This window comes from Chamaea fasciata, unplaced genomic scaffold (genome assembly GCF_029207755.1).
Source record: "Chamaea fasciata isolate MVZ Bird 193981 ecotype frontalis unplaced genomic scaffold, bChaFas1.0.hap1 SCAF_1, whole genome shotgun sequence".
NCBI lineage: Eukaryota > Metazoa > Chordata > Aves > Passeriformes > Sylviidae > Chamaea > Chamaea fasciata.
In genome coordinates this window covers 88,520,513-88,543,042 of record NW_027094086.1, presented here as the reverse complement: position 1 = coordinate 88,543,042, position 22,530 = coordinate 88,520,513, and the positions used below count along the sequence as shown (strand labels likewise).

General features: G+C 40.3%; 1 protein-coding gene across 8 annotated transcripts in view; it reads right to left on the bottom strand.

Annotated features, from left to right (window-relative positions):
• Nucleotides 1-22,530, bottom strand: part of HIVEP1 (HIVEP zinc finger 1) — a 129,263-nt gene that overhangs the window by 23,757 nt on the left and 82,976 nt on the right. For all 8 annotated transcript variants that reach the window (XR_010721908.1, XM_066188240.1, XM_066188249.1 and 5 more), the window contains 3 exons: nt 9,554-15,501; nt 3,147-3,280; nt 1,614-1,789 (listed from right to left, as the gene is read on the bottom strand). Coding sequence is in view for 7 of the 8 variants with exons in the window: in XM_066188240.1 (XP_066044337.1) it covers nt 1,614-1,789; nt 3,147-3,280; nt 9,554-15,501 (6,258 nt within the window). In the remaining variant the exon portion in view is untranslated. The remainder of the gene's footprint in view (nt 1-1,613; nt 1,790-3,146; nt 3,281-9,553; nt 15,502-22,530) is intronic.

The following is a 22,530-nucleotide window of genomic DNA, read 5'->3' as shown; positions in this document are numbered from 1 at the left end:
AGCTCTTCCAGTATTTGATGAACTCTATTTTTAGTGTAAACATTTTCAATGCCAACTTAAGCAAACATGTTAATTTTATTCAAAATCCTAGCATGAACACATTTGATCTGAATCTCAAAAGTGAATGTGTAGCTGAGAGGCCCCACAGGCTGCTCTCTTCTTCCCCTTTAAAAAGAGAATATGGTAAATATCATCAAGAAATGGCAAAGAGTGGCTCAGATCTGTAAATGATGATATTTACGAAATGCATGTTACTAGAAGTAACTGTTCATCTTAAGCTTCAGAAAAAATATTTCTTTGAGGTATTTAAATAGGAAAAATTAAAGTGCAATGCTGACTCTTCTAGGGTTATGGAGAACTTTATTTCTGCTTGGAAATGAAGATGGTAACTGATCCCAAATGTTGAAATAATTGTTGTGAATATACTGACTCACAAACAGCAAATTTTCCAGGTTTTGCACACTTCATGAAGCTGCTGGCTACACTGTCCTGTCATGAAAAGTGGCTTACCAAACATCAAACACCCATCTGTGTGACCTGACTGTCAGAAGTAATGACAAGAGCCAGGCACAGCAAAGGCAGAAGAGCATGTGAATGCAAGTATCTGCTACAACTGAAACCAGGGAGAACTTTAAACAGCCAGAACTTAATTACTTGAACTTGGCCAGCACTCCTCCACTGCAAAAACCACAATGAGAATTTACTGGGTTTACACTCCAGCATTTCATCTAAAGGCAATATGATGACCCACCCAAGTGATGAGTTTTGACACATCTGAAGCCTATTCATCCCACTTTGTGCAGCACTGGGTTATTTCTTGTAAGTCTTCCACCCAACCACTGAGTAGTCTCAAACCCACTAAAAACACAAATGTTCCTGAGGTTACAGCTGGGGGGAGGGATTGTTGCTAAATGATGTTCAAAGCCAAGAAAAATTTTACTGCTTAGAATTTTTTTCTGAAATTATTTTGGCTGTGAATTTCTCCTGTCTGTTTCACTTGAGTCCTGTTTAATATACTGCCTGCATGAACTGGGATGCATTTAAGTATCTAAAGGTATAAGCAGGCTTTAAAAAGTAGATGTCCAATTCTGGATCTTAGAAGGTCAAGTGGAAAGGGAACCTTTATCCTTCAAGGGTAAAAAAATGGAGAATTTCAATTTAGTAATTTATTAGAGGCCAATTTCTTTCCTAGAGCAATTGATTGAGTGCCAGTATGAGTACAATATACAATATGAGTCCATCTCCTACCTCCAAAAGACACTTTAAGGGACTTAAAATTCTGTGTCCCATCTCTGTCTAGGATGAGCAGCTAACCACCTCACTTGTCTTCACCTAACTTTCATCATACTCTCATGATTTCCCTCTTCCATTCCAATTTCTCACCCACTGTGGCACGTCAGACAGTTCATTCATATGAAGATGTGATCATATGAATAAATACACAGAAGACAAAGGAAAAGCAGGAAATAAGAAATTACAAATATTTGAAGCATTTGACAATAAAACTCCAGAGAGAGAGAACCTCTTTAGCTCATGAACAGCCAACTCTAAGAATTCTACTTGAAAGCAGAAAGAAAAAGAGGGAAAAACATACCCAGTAAAGCTAGCCTTACCTTTGGTTTTGAAGGAAAAGTTGCAGTAATTGCAGTGGTAAGGACGGACATCAGTGTGTGTGCGAATGTGCTTCTTCAGCATGCTGGGCTTCTTGCAACGTATTCCACATTCCTCACAGATATACTTCCCTCTCCCTCTCCCTCTCACATACACATAGTCTTCATTTGACTTGTACCTAGTAACAGTACCATAAGAGTAAGGCAATCAGGTGTAATGGGAAAATGAGTCCAGCTAGAAACTCTCATCTACCAGAATTTTTAAAATAACACATTAGATGAACATCAATGGCTGACAAAACTGATCACGCTCTTTCTCTGCTCACTCCTGCATGTATTTGTTATATTCATATCTATATTTATCACTAGCTAGTCACAGACTTGTTTAGGAATAGCAGCTGATCTTTTTTAATAAAGGTACTATTGATAGTAAGCATTTAAAGATTTCAAATTTCCTCTTAGCAACACAGGAACATATCTTTTAAAGGTGTAAGTTCTTGGAAGCAGGTTTGAGCACCATGAGAGAGCTTTAAAAGAGCATCTTTGAGGCTCTGCCTTGTGCAGAAAAGGAATAACATTAGTTACAATGATGGGAAAGTCTTTAAAATTCCCTGTCAATGTCCTCCGGACTCAGCCTATGGGGACTATCTCTAGATGGAAAAAGTAATTTGGATTCAATTACGCCCTTCATATTTCCAGTCAAGGATGCCAAATTGTTGTGTTTAGCTTTTGTGTCCTGGTCCTTGCAATGCCTGGATCTGAGCAGAGACACACCAGTATTTTACCGGAGCAGCTGGAAATGATTTAACTGCTGGCCTAGACTAGATTCAAACTGGGAACCAGTAACTAAAGCCCTACAGCTGACCATCGAGACTAATCAAATATGCACTATTTCTGCTACAAAATTTTACAGGTGTCACCGGAATTTTTCTATTTAAAAATCTGTTTTATAAGATGTTGTGCATAGTGCAACGCTGTGGCTAAAGCAACTGTTATTTATATCAGGCAACAGATTTAAAGTATTATGGTGTAGGGAGGAGAGCTCTCAGTAAATATTTCCATGGCACTTTTCAGATCAGAGCTCTCCAGCCTGTGTATGCCACAGCAAGGTGTCAGACAGAGACGGCACCGCAGGCTGCTGCTTAGCCCCTGGACTATTTCCTCTCCAGCTACAGTTATACAACCTTGCTGCAGAATAGGTATTATTTATCATGTAAGAGAAACATAGGAAAAGAATTTACACCTTGAGCTGTATCTAGCTGCCTTTTGTGCTGATTAATGCTCATTCCCTGGAAAAAAAAATGAATTGCACTGTCTACTGTTCTTTATTTTATTACCCCTTCTCATAACTCTCATGGCTCCATGCTACTGATGACTTTCCATTTTTCTTGGAAATATAAACCAACATCCACAGACCACAATATGGGAACTGTTCTTTAAAATAAATCAATCAGGAAGAAACATCTCTGTAAAGTCTAGAATCTAGGAAAAAATATCTTTCCAATGACTATCTAGTATACAAAGCAGAATACTTGCCCTCCATCAAATATTTTAACTCTTCTTGGTACAGTTTTGATAAAGGAGTTTTCTTTATCATGCTCAGTGCTTGATTCAGAGTTTTCCTTGTTGCTGAATTCAGTTGGAGTCAATTTTTTCCTATTTAATGCTCTCTGAAAGAAAGTGAGATATGCTTATCATTAAAATTAGCGTCTTTCATAAGCTATTCAAACATTCAAGTTAGGGTGAATAAAAGCATCGTAAAAGCCACAATTCTAATAATTGGTTTCCAAAACTGCTAAGATACATGAAACAAAAAATATCTTTTACTAAACTTCTTCTCTACCACGCATTGCCTCTTTGTGGACTTCTAAATCCATACACGTTACTGCCCTGTAGGAAACCAGGAATGCTTTGAGTCTGGAGTAGGACATTCCTTTTCCTTGTTCTGGGAAGATGAAGGTGATGCTTTCTAGCTCACAAATAGCCTTCAGAGAAAGATGCGTACAATCAAACTGAAGTGCTTCCTGAACAGCAGCAACTGGACCAACCCATCTGCTGACCCAGGACACAGCAACACCTCATGGCCCTCAAGAGCTGCCTTCCCAGGGCACAGCATAAAGGAGAAGGGTGGGACTGAGGGGTGTACCTAGGGAGGTTATTAACAGGTAACATTTCTGAGTGCTAATATTTTTCAAGAACTACAGCACTTTTGCTCTGGAGACTGACTATTCCTGATTTGGTGAGGTTATTAACAGGGGTTCCAGAACTCTTCCAAAGCAAGACTCTACACTTAAAATCCTATTGCCAGACCAAATTACAAGACAAAGCATACAGTTGTCTAGCAGAACGAGATTATATTTCTTTATTTTCCTTGATTATTAGTCAAGGAACTTTTTTTTTTGTTTAAGGAGGATGAGTTCCCCCAACATTTGCCAATTAAAATCTACTCCTTCCAATGCTGGGATATTTGTAAAATGCGCAACAATGAAGAAATTATCCAATTAGCCAGCAATTATTACTGCTATATTTATAAACTGTTCTACCCACGTAGCTGGCATATTTACCTCACTTGCTCATATTGATAAGTGAATAAAATGATGAGAGGAAAAGAAAAGTCTGGCCTTATGTTTTTCACTCATTATAAAATTTAATGTTGTAAGCTTGTGTATTCTTGGCAAGAGCAATGACTTCACTGGCTGGCTTAAAATGACTGATCAGTTATGCTGGTTGCTACATACATTGAAGGGTGACATCATTCTAGCACCTGGTCCTTGCCCATTGTCCTTCATGCAGCCTCAGACACTGCCTTCACTTCTAATTCCCACGTGATAAGGAATTAACACACATCAGAGGAAAAGCATCTTCCTATTCAACTGAAAGCTCCAGGAAGCTGCACATGCACAAGCACTACCCCAATCCGTATGCCCTCATACAGCCCTCTGGATTGATTCAGGCTGCATTTTCAAACGTCTGAGTACTTCTCCCAAAGCACACATGACAACTCTGCCTGTGTGTAGGAAGAAAGAAATTTCACCCTGCATGTTTTAACAGCACTCATACAAGGTGAAAGGAGATGATGTTCTGGATGAGAAATATCAGAAGTGAAGCCTGCTCCAACAATCACAACTCAGCTATTCTGCAGTTCCTATACACTACCTGGCACATCAACTGCTTTTGTTTTCACTGCAAATAAAGAGTAACAAGGTGACATTTGTAGCTTAACAGGAAGAGAGCTGTGGAAAATACAGAATACACACAACAAACCAACCACATAAATATTCCCAGCAGCTGAAATAATCTAACCTTTAAGTGCCTGATCTTTCAATACTATATACCATTTTTTTTCCAGATTTAATTTTAAGTAGTGAAAAGACAAAAGAAAAAGAAAGATTACAGAAGTCTTAGACCCATGATGTTATCCAAACTATGATGAAAGTGTTGCAATAAGTTGTATATTCACAAAAGCACTCAGAATGCAAAAACTATCATGAAACCAAATACCTCTGATGCTCCCACTACCCTTTCTTTTTCTTTAAAGCACGCGTCTATGTACAGATATAAGACAGCCCAACTTACGTGTTAAAATTATCTACCTCCCCTGCTGTACTTTAGTTTACTGGTTATTTGCTACTTTAGGAAATTGTTTCAGTGTCTTGGACATGCAAACTGCTGATATCAGAGTAACAGAAATCTACAGAAACGCTCACTGACAATGAAAAAAGCAATCAGTTTATCTTTTGCTGAAAAATTTCAAATTGATTATGAAAATGACTTGGGCCCTCTGTACATTTTAAAAAGCAACCAGTCTCTAAGGTGCACAGGTTTCTTGCATGGAAATCATTTAAGGTACCTCACCTGACATCCGCCCAAGCCCCACATGAACTGGTGGAAAGGGCAGAAAAACAGCAGTGCTGTAAAATGTTCCTCTCTATGATTACTTCTGCTTTCTGTTTCTAACAGAGAAACTTGTCTCTCTACTCCAGTATAGACAAGGACCATGATTAATTTCTACTTTACTCATCTTGCTCCGATTTAACTCCACTGTCCTCAATTACTGGCATAAAACTGAAAAAAAAAAAAAAAATTCCTCTTAGGGCTGCTTAGGGACCAGAGTTCAACAGATACTCCCGGTACTTTACAACATCCTTTGGAAAAAAAACACGCTCGCAGCCTGAATCATCAAAGTTATAAATTTCAGATTAGAATATTCATTAAACATTTTTCCCACTGGCACATAGCCACTTGGGGAAATTTTTTTTAATCTTAAAACTTTTGCTAGTTTACACATAAAAATCTTCTGCATTTAACTACTTTCCAGTGGTGAGCCGGACTGTTGTGGCATATCATCCAAGAAAGGACAGCTATCCACAGTTAGGAAAAACTTTCCATTCTTCAGCCTATCCTTGCTCAAAAATCATCACCCTGGAATACTGCACACACTACTGATTCACTTTAGTGAGAAGAGCCAAGACCAATGTGGAGACTTGAGAAAGACCTCCTGATATAACACCAGTGAATTCAAGTGAGGAAAACTGGTAAAAAGTAGTAATAAATGCAACAATAAAATAAAAAGATGAGGGAGATAAGCCTTTTCCATGCAGGTGAAACCTCCTGTTACATTTTAACATGCTGCACTCATTCCAGGAGCTTCTTTCACAATAACATTTTGTGGTTTGTTTACTGAATCACTGGAACGTGGCAACTTCACCTATTGCCTCTGAGCAGTGAATTGTGAAGAGCAAACAAAGTCCCAGGGTTCCTTTTTGTTTGCATTCTGTTCACGTGTATCTTCCTTTCCCATGGTACCTATTGTTGAAAGAACTGCCTTTTTCTGTGACAGTGATTAGTAGCGGTTATGCAGCAGCACGAGGTGCCTGTAAACATGGTTTAGTTCTGGGGACAAACCCAGAACAGTTCAGCAAGTTGCTTTATCTCGGTGAGAAGATCAGCAGTTCTAGCCCCACGAACAGAATATGCCAAATGAGTCTGGAAAGGGCTATGGCTGTTAGAGAGGAGATGAGACATAACAGTGCTGCATTTTTATTATTATTTTTAAATTGGATTGTGGTAGCACCTAAAGCTCTCTGTCAGATCAGGGTTAAAATGTGCAAACCACTTGAGCAAACACAACCCCCAACACCTGCAATCCAAACCATGGTTTCCCAAGGAACTCAGGAACCTGCAAAGCTTCTCAGCAGGAAATCAACCACTTTTTTTTTTTTTTTTTTTTTTTTTTTAGAATCACTTGCTATTTTTTTCGTTGGCTTTATTTGTGCTGGGTTTTTTGTTAGCCTTTTTTTGTTGGGTTTTAAATGGAATATAAATTTGCAAAATTATCTCCAATGTTTTCCATCCTCAGACTCCAACAACAACAAAAAAACCTTAGTGGAATTACTGGACCTGAGCTGAGGAATTCCAGGTTTTGCTTTTTTTAACCATGGCTTCTGTGAGGCAGTTTCCAAGCTGGCATCAGCTATTCTATTACCAGGTCTAACTGGAGACTGGTAACACAGAGGTGTATTGTAACAGCAGCAGCAACAGCATCATTCTGGAAACCAGCTGAAATCCTGCTGACCAAATCATCAGAAGGGAAAGCAGACAAACTCTAGAAGTATTAGATAGAAAAACCTATCAGATCTTTAAAATTTTTAACTTCTGCCATGGTACACTTTGCTCATACGATCTAAGGTGCCAATTAAACTTTAATTGGTGCTATTTGCTGCACTTTTTTCCTTAGCAATGGCTCTGAGCAAAGCTGGCAAATCAGCCCAAGCAGAGCTTAAAAACCTCTTCATTTCCATCATGCTCATTTGCTTCATTCAAAACGTCAGCAAGAAAGACTGAAGAAAGATTAGTAACTGTGTTTCTTTTGTGGCAGAAGCACTGTAAATGTACCTGACAGCTGCCTATTACAGCATTTAAGCACTCCTGGAGTGTTTTAAAACAGTGCTGTCAAAATATTTTTTCAAAACATTATTATCCATTATTTGTATTCTAAACAGAATTTGTTTGTACAGAAAATCTATTTTTCAAGAAGCATACAATTGCTTTGTTATCACAGAATTTCTTCTGTGATAGACTGATCTTCAAAAATAAAACAAACATGACTCAATGACACAAGGATGTAAGACTTGCCTTAGAAAGACTCACTCAACTACATACAATGAAAAAAGCTAAACATTTGTTTCCTTTTTTTTTTTTTTTTTTTTTTTTAATTAGCTCTATTTAAGTGTAACATCCCATGAAATGTATGAGGAAGCAGACTGAAAAAAAAAAAAAGGTAGTAGGAGTTTAAACAAAGGCAGCACACTAACATGGAACCAACAATTCGATTCAACTACAGCACTAAAACAAAATCGGCAGCCTGTATGCATTTTATGCAGGAAACATTATGGATAAAGTTTTGAACTCCAATATAAACGTTAGCAAGTCTCCCACTGATTCAGGAGGACCAGGTTTAACTCCACTGCCCTTTTGGCCTTAAAGGTTTCAGCATATCTTCTCAACTCACCCTGTAATTCTGAAACTACTTCTTCCTACCACACAGTTTCTCTTCCTATTGCTTTTCTCTCCACTGACAATGTTGTATCTTAGCAAAACATTTAGCAGACACAGAAACAATCCAGGGTGACCTCTGACAGCAGCAGTTTCTGCCCCTCAACACCCACACAAATAGGGGTCTTTTCCCAAGGCTGTGGAATGTCTCCTCTAGAGACATATGGACCCTGAGTCCCAATGTCTGGGACGTTTTGCTGATGGCAGTAGGACAAGTTACAGTCACTTCTACCCCCTTGCCAAACCATTCCCATGGCCTGAAGGATCATGGAGAAAGGAAGGTCTGTGGCTCTGCTGATGCCCTGTTTTTGCCAGCTCCAACGTATTTGGCACCAAAGACATGGCGTATGCGGCGCAGAGCAAGGAAAAGTGCAAAGCCGTGCTGCACGTTTCAGAGAGGTTTACAGCTTCAGTAGGTGGGACAGTAAAATTCACTACTGGGTCTGTTACGGAGACACTGACACCTGCTGCTATAATGTGGGGCTAAGAGCCACGTTCACCCATGCACAGCAGTGGTTCAATCACTAAGGAACACCAAATCCAGTCTCAACCAAACAGCTTTGGTCCTGTCCATAGCAAAACTGTCCAGCAAGTAAAATCTTGATCACATCTGTGCAGCCCCAAACAGCTAAGGAAATAACAAGAGATTATTTTGCTCTGCCACTTTGGACTCTGTAGTGATGTGGTTTTTTATGTGGGTCACAACCTTTGCCTAGATTACATTCTTTGGCACAAGATTTAATGTTGTCTTTGGAGCCATATCAATCCAAGAAGTTATCGGTGGTTTTATGACAGTGGCAATTTTGTTTAAACCTTATTATTTTTGTTATTATTTCACACCACTGCTTAATCTAGGTGGGAGAAAGAGAAATGGTATACTGTTCCTCTTACAATTAGATAATAAGTGATGGAGAAAACTGTTTTCATGGAGTATCCATGGACACCTGTTCAAGCTGAGCACTCTTTTGAAGCAGAAAATACCCTTATTGTTATTTCCTAAGCTGACTTTTAAGGCAAAATATGCAATTATGATCTTAAATTAATTTAAGTTAGAAGTGTTTAAAATAATAATTACATCAGACTTATTTTGCTCTACCCTTTGCAAGACAAAAAAAGCCAAACACATTCCTGCCACAATAAACACTCAATACACAGATTTAAAGCCAGGAACTAATTTCCATAAAAAAATAATAAATCCTTATGAACAGGTTTCTAAATTTAATTACCTAAGATCTTTTTAGTAGTTTGGTCCAGCATAATTAGAATAATAAATAAGCACATATATGGTATGTGTCAGGCATATTACATTTTCTAAAATATGAAGAAGCATGATTTCCAAAGCAAATCCTCTGTAAATGATCAGTATACGTCAAACATAGCTTAAGTACCTTGGTCAAGCTGTTCTTCCACTTGCTTGAATAAACCAATACATCAGATCTGGGGTGCGTAGTTCTTGCTAGAGTGTACAGTGGTTTCTCAACTTTTTGTTTGGAATTGAGGAGGGAGAGAGCTACCTTTGTTGATAAACCAAGTGGATTTGGGTTGTTGGGACTAATGGTCCATGTAGAATAGGCGGAGATTTTTTGATCATTTTGCAGCAGATGCAATGGTTTTCTCTTCATGAGGTAACACCAGGTAAAATTCGTTGTGGTCTTGAGGCTCGGAAATGACAACCTCTGCATTTCTCCTGTATTCATCACAGCCAGTGTCGCCACAGGCTTTGCTTGGCCCAGGCTGCTGATGTGGGTGCTCTCATCACTGTTATTCGGGGACCTTCTTTCTTGGCTGCTACTTACAGCCTTGAGAAGAGAACTCTGGCTATTCACTGGAGACAACTCCGAAGGTTTCCTAACTACGAACACCGGTGATGTGAAAGACTTAAGGTCTTCGGATTCTGGTGACTTCTTTAGGGTTTCTGAAACCCCAGTGTCAGACAATTGATGGTCAGGTAGGTCTGAAGTACTAGCCTTGCTGCCTTTTTCATGCTGTGGAACAACATCAGGATCCAAGAGGTGATTTTCAAGAGGCTCTGTGGTGCAAACCTGTCTTACCAAAACTGGTTTCTTTTGCTTACTAGTAGGGTCATTAGGTCTTACATCCCCTGAATGCAATGGTCTAGCATCTGTCATACAAGCAGCTCCATTCTCATCTTTAACACGTTTTTGCTGTTTTTCCATGGCAATATCTAAACTGTTTGCTGGGGAAAGCATTCGTTTACTTGAAGCTGTAACTTCTGGTTGAGGCAAGAGTCCGCTAACTGGCACTTTCTGAATGATATTCAAAGAGTTTGACAAAGGCGAATTACTATTTGCACTTTCCGGTAGTGAATTTTCAAATTCAAATGAATTTGGCAAAGTCCTCTGATTATCTTTGTGAGATTTTGGCAGCTGAGTTTTGCCTTCAAGCGATGGCACTGTCATAACATTTGTTTTGCAGACAGACTGATTTCCCTGATCCTGCGTCACTAAAATGTGAGGCAGGGGTGTAACAGTTGCGAAGCCATAGGATGGCATACTGCTCTGAATACGGACGGGAACCACAAAAGGAGGAATCTGATGCATCTGACTGCTGCAGTTATTAGGAACAATTTGCTTTAAAGGAGGCACAGAGTATGGATTAGACATGTCAGAGAGTTTTGTCTGCACTTCAAAGGAAGATGCATTCTGGTCCACCCCAACTTGACTCGGACTAATCTGAGTTGATAAAGTATTTTTTAGCAATTTAGAAGAGTATGGCTGACCTATATGTAACGTTTTAACTTGAAGTTGATACTTTGGAGCAAAACAGTCCCTTTTTTCATCAGGATGACAAGAAAGTGAGTTTGTGCTTGCTTGCTCCCCTTGGGCTGATGCTTTAGTAGATGGTTGGGAAGGCTGATGAGTCAAGGATGGCTGGCCTTGATTATTCAACATGTGATCTAGAGGCTGCTGAGCTGAAGACAGGCTAACAGGATTACAATTTTGAATCGCTGAATGAGGCCTGGGGTTAGTCTGTGAATGCTGAGTACTTGAAGGAAACTCCACTGAGGATTTGCCAGAGGTCTGCAGCCTGTGCAATGGCACTGTGGGCACATCTGCGGCATGAGCTGCCTGCAATGAAGAAGTTGATTTCACTTGAGGCTGTTGATTTTCTGGAGCAATATTTAAAGATATTTGTCTTACAAATGGCCCCCTCCTCCTTTCCAGCAGAGGCACGTGTCCAGCAGCTCCATTTGCAGATGACACTTTTGGAGTGGCTACCTCTACAAGTGGGACAGGTTTTGATGGAGACATGCTTCCGCAGTCGAAAGACTTACTCCTGTAGTCCACAACCTCCATCGAGGGCTGTGTGCAGCTGATTTGCTCTGAGGCAGCACGTCTCATTTCCCGGTAATGAGGTCCAGGCACTGCCAGTGCGTGTGAGCCAGCAGGAATCATGAGGAATTCTGATGACTTACTAACAGACTCTGCTTTGGAAGGGTTCTCAGCCTTTAAAGTTTCATCTTTATCGAGTGAAGTTGAGAAGCTGGAGGCATGAGACAAGCTACTCTCCCGACTTAGGCTTCTGGAAAGTGTGGAGTCAACACTTGATTCAGCAGATGAATGTTCTATTTCAGCCAACCGAATTCTCTTTTTCTTCGGTGGAAGCTTTTCTGTTGGCAATTTTGACAGTGTTTCACTGCGTTGTGGCCAGTTAAATCTTTCTGTCTTTTCTGGGTCACTGCATTGGTTTTCTTGCTCTCTGTCTGGTTCTTCTGTGACCAGTATTTCAGGAACCTGGATGTTATGCTGGCGAACAAGTCTTGAAGGCTGAAGTGGCGCACTTCTCTCACTAGAAGCTAACTGGCTTCCCTGACCTTCCCCTCTAGGCAGTTCTGATGACAAGGGTTGGTGACGCTGGGGAGTGCTCAGATGAGAGTGTCTGTCTTCTTGGATTACAACTGTATTCAAAGAGCGGTGCTTTGCAGCCTTGTTGGGCTCTTGAGAAGAAACTGGTGATACTCTTTCAAACGACTCTGATTTCTCAAACGAGCTATTTCTGCTCAGTGAATTTGTGTGCTGTATTACTGAAATGCCAGTCCCTTGTCTTTTTAACTCCACCTTTTCTTGCACAGCTGAACTTGCCTGCTTTTCAATGAGTGGAGCCATCTTTGGCTCAGTAGTCTTATCTGCACCGCGAGCCACAAGCTGAATTTGGGAATTCTGAAGCAGAAGTTTGCTTGGTTGTTGTGGTCCTACCACGGTTGTGGCACTGTGTTTTGACAGACTGGAAGAATTTGCTGGTTTGCTTTGGCCTTCTGTGTTCTTTGATGATACGCTTGTATCATTTTGCTGTGGGTCGTCATCATCACCAACACTTTTCATTTTTCTTCTTTTCCTTATCTGGGTTGTCTGCTCCCAGACACCAGTTGAAGTTGTGACTCTGTAGTGTAGAATTTGAGGCTGTGTACTGTTTGGAGCAGTTTTGTGCTCAGGCTCTCGGATTGCTGCTTTAGTTTTAGGTCCATGCAATTCTGAACAATAAAATTTCTTGTGGTTTTCAAAGTTTTCCAGTTTTCTGTATCTGTTCCTGCAGGTTTCACATTCAAACATTGTTCCTCGCACCTGAGGGGACTTCTTTGTTTTTTCTAAATTTGATCCCTGTGCCAGGGATTTACTCCTTTGCAATAAGGATTCATTTGATAAATTACACCCCAGATAACTTTCTTCTACAGATCGCACTGGTCCAAGACCTTGGCTTTCACCAGCAGAAGAATCTTCTATTGCTGCCTGTCTAACCAGGGTCCGAGGATGTCCACCTTGGTTCAGTGGAGTAGCAGGTCCCGACACAAAAACGTCATCGTATAAAGAGCCAATTTTATCATCAAATGACTGGCTTCCTCGAAGAGGATGAGAGGGAGGTATAACATTAGGAGGTACTGCTGAGTAACTGGTGGTAGGCATGGAATTACTTCGTGTTATAGGTAAACAGTCAAGGGATGGTACAGAAAGAAGAAAAACTTGCTTGGATTTCTCAGTGGGTGTGAAAGGAGACTTTGGTATATCAGAGCTTGAGCTAGTTCTTCTTCCCATGGGCTTTAAATCAAACTGGAAAGAATCCTTAAATATGTAGGATTTTGGTGAATCTATGCTTCCTCTTCTTGAAAGAGATGTTCTTCTTGGTTTCACACTATCTAACTGTTTGTCATCCACAACAGCTTCATTATCAGAAATTAACTTTGAGATACGCTCCTCAAGAGTTTTTGTTGCCAAGGGAGGTCGCATTTGGCCAGAGAGAATCAGATTTTTTTCGGCACAGACAGTTTGTACCACTGATGCTACCACGCCACTTGCTCGTGGCACACATGGCAGATTTTTATTTGGATCTTTCTCAGAGGTCAACAACCCCCTTACAAAAGGAGCTGGAGGGCTCATTGTTTGATCGGCACTTTCGGAACGAGAGAAATAACCAGAATCAGTACTACCTAAACTTCTAGGGCTCAGAAGACATTTTCCTTGCTGATCTTGAGAACCATCAGTTGCTTGTTGTCTCTGGAGTTGAGCATGCACTGGTCCTCCTGTAGTTCCTGGCTGTTCCTCTAAAAGGCCTGCTTCTACTTTCTGATGCTGCTTTATGTCATTCTCCTTGAATGCGGCTGTATGTGTTAAATTTGATTGAAGAGTTGTGACTTTAGAATCTCCTTTTCTCTGTGCTGCAGCAAGCTCAGGTGCTGGCTCCGTCACTTTTGGGCTGTCGGCCCTCAATGGAGAAACATTTACAGGATGAACTACTACTTTTGGTAGAGCTGCCCTTACTTGAGGTTCTGCATCATGTAATGAAGAGTCACCTGGTATACAGTCTGCGTTGCTTAATGGAATAGGGCTTCCTTTCTGCAGTGTTTCTGCACTTGAAATGACTTTCACTAATTGTGCAGGTTCCAGTTCTTGATCATCTTGTCTTTCATCTGCAGTGCCTTCATCTTCACTTTCACCACTTTCTTCCACATCTGAATGAATGCTAAGTGCTTTGTCCGAGTCATGAGATAAGAAGAGGCCACCTGAATCTGGTTGTAGGACAAGTCCAAGTTTGATAGCATGTGCATGAGATTTTTTGTGCTTGTAGAGATTGCTTTTGGTTTTAAATGAAAACCCACAAGTCACACAAGGATATGGTCGCTCTCCAGTGTGGGATCGGATGTGCTTTTGGAGAACACTGGGCTTGGCACAGGCCCGATTGCAATACTCACAGACATATTTCCCTAGCTTTTTAGGCTTCTGGTCTTTCAAGAGGTTACATATTTGTTCTACACCATGGTTTACAACTGATGCTATCTGGGCTGAATTATACACGGGACCTATAGACAAGTGTGTTGAACTTGATGTGTTAATTGACAATGGTGAAGATGAACTAGCTACTAGCGGGTTTTGAGAAAAAACCTGAGTTACAGTGGAAGACGAGGTGTGAACGACTGATGAAGTTACTGCTATGCTGTAGATCTGCTGGAGCTTGGGGTTTTCCTGACTCTGCTGTTGCACCAGCGACCTAGTTAAGCTTGGACACATAACAACCTGGTGATTTTGCTGACTGGTTTTAGTAATAAGGTCTTGTGAATGAGAAACTGATTGGCCTTGTGCTTGTCCAGTCTTAGCTGTTGTTGCTACATGCACATTGTTCAACGTACACGCGTAATAAGGAGGTCCGGCTGCAAACTCCTGCTGTGACAAAGCAGACTGATTTTGGACACTTATTGTATTGGACGTGAGACTAGAAGAGGTGCTTACAGTTTTATTTGGTCTCAGTTTCTCTATCTGCATCCCGTAAGGGGGGCACTCTTGTGCTAAGGTGTTCAGTTCAGGCTCCATAGCTTTTAGTAAGACATCGAATGCAGTACGCGTACATGGGGACGATGTGCCGCAATCAACAAAATTAATACATTCATTACTGTCAGTCTTTGTATTACTTGATGAGGAGTTTGAGGGAGGCTTCCTCTCTGCTGAATTCAGTTGCTTTGCATCAGTATCCCCTGCTGCCTGTTTACACAAATCTAAGGACTGATGCGTCAGTGAAAGCTTTGTCTGCATTGATGTCTCTGATTTGGCTGTTTCAACACTTATCTCACCGCTAAGTGCTCCCCCATTTTGTTTGGTACACTGACTTCCATTTTGCACAGGCAGGTGATCCTGTGCCTTGGCATGTTCAGAGGCATCCGGAAGAGCTTTTAGCGGAGAAGGGTCTACATTTTGCTTAACCTTGGCTTCAGCAGGGCTTCTCAAAGGCGATTTTGGTATTTTTTTAAGATGGTTTTCAGACACAATCTTTTTTCTTTTCACACCCTTAATTGTATCTTGGGTTCCTCTAGTACCAGCATCGGTGATTTCTGTTAAAACACAAAAAGAATAAAATAAGAATATTCAAACTGGATAATGCAGTATTGTTTTTATTTATACCATTTTACCATCTCTAAGTTTCAACAGTAAGCCCTGGGGCAACAGGACTGTCTGTCTCTCCAGACACCAAATACTTTCAGTTAACAGTAAATGTATTTTAGAGAAGCTCCTACTTTGTTTTCATCTAAAATGAGCAATGCTTTCTAACTGACGCTCGAAGACATTACAAAAGTAATTCACTATAGGAAAAGTTTCAAAGGACATGTAAGAAAAGGAAGGCTACTGAAGGAATATTTTAGCAACTCCTTTTCAGACAAGTAAAAGAAGCCTCTCTCTTGCACTAGTTTAAGAATTCAAATCATTATAGGAGGAAAATGAAGAACCAAGACACATATGTCATGTTTGTCAGTTTTTCCATCTATATGTTCCCATAGTCAAGGAATGAACACAACTTCCTCATGGTTATATTTTTAAGTAGATTTATCATGGAAATGGCACAACCACCCACACCATCTGTCAAATACTATATTTCAAAGCTCCAATTACAGAATTTCAATAGCATTTCAGATGAGCAACTACTGTGGGTTAATAAAATCAGTCGCACTTAAATGACTTCCTATTTGTGCATCATGAAACAAAATAAACTAAATTTGAATTATTTCATACTAGCTACACTTGTTCCTGATTTTAAGCAGACATGCATGCAGAGTTTCAGGGAGGTAGGGAATAACAAATGAATTGGAGCATTATTCAGCAGAAAAATTTTGTAGGAAGCACTTGTATTTGTAGACAGTCTGATTCCCTCTATAATGAAAATCACAAATAGACTGAATTTCAGTGTTGATACACAGAAGCGTTTTTTTTAGTGGATACCCAAGTTACACACCTTTGTCTACCTCAAATAATAATAATAATGATAATCTATCAGCTAATTTTTTTGTTTTACTTTTATCCTAACATAGACACAGCCACAGCCACTGCCTCCACTAGCATCACTGGTAGGACAGAGGAAGCTTAATATTAAATGGATGTAAATTAATTTTTTTAGGCTTTAACAACTCCACCATCATGCTGTTAGCAAAACCCCTACTCATCTGACTGCCAATATTAAAAGCAAAGGAGGAATCCGACATGACTGGAGGGCTGATGGCTCTGGGGAAGCTCAGACACACACATTTTGGAAAGCAGCACTGAGTAATCCCATGCAGTTTTTCCTGCATGAGTAACTCAGGAACAGAGGTTTATGTGCACTTCTAGGTAAAGAACAGCCTTACAACAACATATAAAGGGATGAAATTCTCACAGTCAACTTCACAAGGACGCAAGTGGAGGAATCTCAGACTTTCCAGTAGCCATCAACCCTACGGCCCCTTGGACTGGCACAAGGACTGCCCCCTTGCAAAAACACCAGCTGGATTCCATACTGTGGTGGGAGGAAAGCCAATGCATTGTGTGCATCTGACAAAAGACACTGTAGCTGATGAACCCTGAGTGAAATTCCTGCTCTGTGTAGAGGAAATCCAGGCAATGCCTAAAGTTTGTCTAGCAGAAGAGAATGCAAAGTGACCAGTAGAGGAAAAAAAGCAAAGATGTTATGTTTTCTTCATGCCAGAGCACAACCCAGCTGGGATGCGTGGTAATGCCAGATGCTTGGAATTTCAAAACCTAATTTCTACCAATTAAATTATACACATATATTCAGTTAGGGTGAATGGATATTCAGATTACCCTGCAAACTGAAAGATTAAAGACTACATATAACACAGTGGTGCTGGTTTTGGCTGGGGTAGAGTTAATTTTCTTTACAGTGGCTAGAATGGGAATTATGGAGTCTTGGCTGCTGGCTGGGCTGAAACCACAGCACACATAATACATTGCAAATGTGAAAGCTCCGCAGAACCTGACCCATTCCTCTCCCAGCCCTACTAGAGAAAGCTTACCCATGAAGAGTAAGAGTCTGTTTTGCCACATTCAGCAGTCCCATGAAAGAGATGCTTGAATCCCTTGCCAGAACTACTGGCTCCAAATCTTAGTTCTGGTAACTTTGTGCTCCTCTTGGGCATTTAGAAAGAACTTTCTGCAGTTATTGTTCACTTAACCCTTAAATGAACTTTGGATTTATTGCTGTATCATCAAAACCTGTTCCTATTAGGCTGGATTTAACATATTCAAAGCCAAGCAATCTTCCATCAAAGCCAAGCAATCTTCCATCACAATGGTTTGTACTTTCCATTGCTTTACAATTTAATAGTGACTTACACTAATAAGTTATCATTCATATTATTAAGGGTGAATTCTTTACAATTCATAGTCTACTGCAACTGTTTCTTCTTCAATAACAAGAAAAACCAGTTTTACACAAATCAAAGAGAAAATAACAAGGTAATTATATAGAACTGTGCTTTTAGCCATGGTTTGGTGATCTCTCTGAAATGTGGCCACGTTAATTGCGCATAAGTGATTTGGTTCCTTTTATGCACACAGTGTAGCTTTTGTGCTGTCACAATCACGCCTCCACACCAATCATACTGTCGATGTTTGTACCAGAGCACTAAGGGAAGAGCTGGGTAGATTACACAGCTAGGAAAGTAAGAGCGCCATGAATTCCAAACATCCAAGCAAATGTAAACAAAAAAGACTAAGTTGTTTCATACTGCAGCAATCGAGCAATCAAATGATGTGCTGCTTCCTGATATATCGGAATATTCAAATCCAAGTGCTACTGTTTCTGGGTTTCAACCATACAGTGCCAAAGAACAAGGATACTCAAACCGCACAATGTAGCAGTGAACTGGAAACCAATACAGCTGAAAGATAAAATGTGGCTTACAAAAGCCTTAAAGGAAGTAAAAATGTATCTCCAATCTATCAATCAAACAATTAAAAAGATTCATTAACTCTGAATAACAAGATCAGAATTTTCCATAATCTCTTCACTGCTTTACTTTTCAAAATGATGTTCAACACATGCCAAAGTATAAAAATTGTTTGCGAAGTTGAAAAGAAAAATGAATAAACAAAAGGCAAGTTATGCATAGCATTACATATAGAAAAAGTTTTTTTTTTCAGTCTTCACTATAATTGTGCTGCTTCTATACCAATAAAATTCCAGTCTGAAGAAATCATAAGAACTAACTTCTTATTTGTATTTCTGCCTTTAACATGTTTTGTGATCCCAGGGGTGGAGTCACTGAATTGCTTCAGTGTATCCGTCTATAAAATCTTGTAAATGTACTTACTTGACAATGACTTCACGTGGCTTAAAAAACTTTTAAATCCTGTGTTCTACCCTACTCCTGCATAATTTAGAAATCTATTATTATTCTTAATGGAAATACTCGCCTTATATTTGCTAACAACCAAATTTCTAGTGTATCTAGAGAAAAAAAGGAACTACCAACAACTTTGCTTCACTTACTTTTAGCTTGTCATTCTTTTTGTATAAGTCTTTGCTTCGTATTCCCAGTTTATGTTGATGGTATTCCACTACACGTTTTTAATCTACAGCTACATGACTGCACAAAGGTCAACTGCATCAGTATTTCCAGAGGAATCAACAAAACTGGCAGAATGCATCAGTCCCCAAATGCTAAAGACTCCTCTGCCTTGCAACTTTCAGGAGAGTGATGACTTGACAGGGCCATCCATGTACCCACATCCACAAACTGAACAAAAAGAATGTAAAAACATCCTCACGTGGAAAAAAAGTATGAAGTTGATCTGCTTTTCTTTCTTTCCCTGCCACACCATGTGGTCTGCTCACCCCCTCTGCAGTCACCCAGCTATTCTCATCATTCAGTGGTAATTCCCCTTTTCCTCTGGTGGTGAAGTGGTATTTTTGAGAACTGAAGTCACCTCAATCAGATGTCTAAAAAGAATCTTTCTCATAAGCTGTATTACATCCAATAGGATTAAGTTACCCAGGCCAGGAGAAGAGGGGACAATGTCACTGTGCTCAGTACCTCACTTTTCACATTCCAGGGACACCAGAGCATCTCTTTTGTGCTTTGCCTGGTTGGCTTTGTTCTGCCTGCTCTCAAGATTCTCCACTTAATTCCTTTGCTTCAGCATGAATTCTGCACTCAAAACATGACAAGAGAAAGCTGATGTTTCTAAATATGATTATGTTCACCTACAATTCCTCTGATGCACTTCGCTCTACGCACAGGAAATAGAAAAGAAGAACAGGTGTGATGGTGCAGATAGCAATCTGCAGAGTAACTCACACAGCAAATAAGGGAAGTTATAAGGGATCTGATTTTTTCTTCCAAAGCATTTACTGGTGAACCAGACAGTGTCTTGACAAAATGATCTCAATGGTTTTGTTTAAGTAACTCCCAGAACTGCCTGTCTCAAAGCCTACATGTTATTATAACACCCACTCTCTTTTGCTCCCTTCTAACAGAGCTACAGCCTTGAACCTAAACAAAAGAATAAGAGGGAACCAAGGTAGGGCAACACTCCCTTCTCCCTCAGTGCCATCCTATGAACATGGAGCAAGAAACCACTATCTATACCTGCAGTCCAGTGAGCACCACGATTTCCATCTCATGCACTCACTTCACATTGCAGAATTTTTTAAAAAAAATCACTGTTGGCTCCCATACAAAGACCAGACTTCCAAATCCAAGTGCCTGATCTTTAGCTCCTAATCCATACTTTGGCTCTCTGGGCACTGCAAGTAAGACAAAGTCTCTTTTGAAAATCTTCAACTACTAATTGATGACTTAAATGAACAGCTAAAAGGTTACTCTGACACCCAACAATGCTAGTGATCCAAAGATGGAAGGGTTTCCAAAAGAGAGAGATGGTTACTAAGGATCTTATTCTGATTTAAGCTAAGCTTTACATAATCTTAAATTTTGATTTCACCAAAACTATCAAAAGCACTCATGAATCACCTCACTGGATCTGTTTCCATAGATAAGTACAGAACATGATTATGAAATAAAGAAGTCTGTCTTACTGGCAAATATAAGTCCACCAGAACTCACATTAAATGCATCAAGGAGTAACTAAATGTTCATTTTTTAATAAATTACCTTTTTAGCTTCATACTGCTTCCTACATGCTAAGTACAGCCATAAATATTTTCCCTAAAGTTACATTTTTTCCAAACAACAAAACCTTGATTACATAATCAACCCATACAACTATGAAAATGTTCACAGCCAACAAGTTAACACAAAGATTCGAACATGATTAACAGAAGTGCCATGCTTAACTTTAAGTACAAATAGAACAGGATTTTAAAGCAAATCACCAACAATTTTAACAGTCTTTTTTCAGGTGCCCAATTTCAGATGTCATGAAGTGGCCAGAGGGTGGTCACTCCCTGTCTCAGAGGTCAGAAGACGAGTGACAGAACTTGGGGCACACCAAGTCATCAGCAGTATTTGAAAACCCCTGTCAGAAGGATTAATGCATGTTTACGTACTTTTATTACTGAGAACACCAGTCCAAACATATCTAGAGCAGACCCCTAAAAACACTGGATTTCTATGTAAAGCACATTTTAACATGGATTAGTTGAAAAGAAAAGTAGGGAGGAGTATTGACATTCAAAGGCTAAAGCAGTTTGACAGGGATTGGATCAAGTGTTCTTCTGTACCAATGTCTGTCCTTTAGTTCATACCAGGAAACAGCAGCTGATTCCATAGGGCATGGATAAATTCAGTACAGCTTCAGGATTTCACAATGTCTGTAAGCACATGATTATTTTTTTTGTGTTTTTAACAGACAATATTGATATGTGACCCATCAAAGGTATTGTACTGGCTGTCAGGCAGAGGTTCCCTAATCCTCTTTCAAGGGTCATTTCACATCAGATTTTTGCACTGGAATGACTATTTTATCAGCATAATTTCTCATTATTAACCAAAATACCAAATATCCTATTAACACAACCTCCAGGAAAGGTGCACCTGCATTAATATGGAGTACCCACACCCATTTGAGTAGTGCCACTAACTTTGATGACAGCACACATTTTTGTAAAGTCAAATTGGATTTTAATGCCCCCTACCATCACACCCTGACAAGCCCATAAAATCAGTGTTTCTCAAGTTCATATATTAAAAGTAATTATAGAGGAAAATATACATTGATCTATCCACACCAGGAATCACATCCAGCACCTCTGCCACTGAGTAAATTTTCCAAACTGAAAATTGGTATTTCATACCATCACAAAACCATTCAGGTGGGAAGGGACCTCATAAAATCTCTAGTCCAGCCTCCTGCTCAAATCAGGGCCAGCTATGGGATCAGACCTGAGTCCATAGGGCTTTGAACCATGAAGTATTGGAAACCTCCAAGGAGAGAGTCTATACAGCTTCTATGAGCAACATCTTCCACTGCTTGACTGTCCTCATGGGGAACAAATCAGTCTTCATCACTCTTGTTTCAACTTGTTCCTATTGCCTCTCATCCTCTCATCATTCTCCAATGTGGAGGATCTGACTCCATGAGAACCATTTCCAAAACCACCTTTTCTCAAGCCTGAATGAGCCCTGAGCTTCTCTTCAGAGGGCAAATGCTCCAGCCCTGATGGCTGTGGTACCTCAACACTGAACTCACTCCAGGTTTCTGATGTTCCTCCTGCACTGGGGGGAGTGGGGTGCTGCTGGTGTAACTGGAGTGTCTAAAAGTGGTCTAAGGATCACTGAGTAGAGGCAGGCAATTCCTTCCCCTGATCTGGTCATGCCTTCATCCACGCAGCCCAGGATGCTGTGGTCTCCCCAGCAGCCAGGTGTGCTGCTGGTGGGTGCCCAGCTTGCTGCGCACCACACCCCCAGGACCTTTCCACAGAGCTGCTCTTGGCCTGTCAGTCCCCAGCCTGGGGGTCTCCTGCCTGGGTGCAGGGCTTTGAATTTCTACCTGTTGAACCACTCCTCTGGGTGTCCGCCTAGCCAGACCTTATCAACCCCACCTAGATACACCAATACTGCGGGAAACAGTGTCCCCTTGGCCCCAACTCTAAAATAGAAGCCATTTCATCATAGTTACCAGAGCTTGCA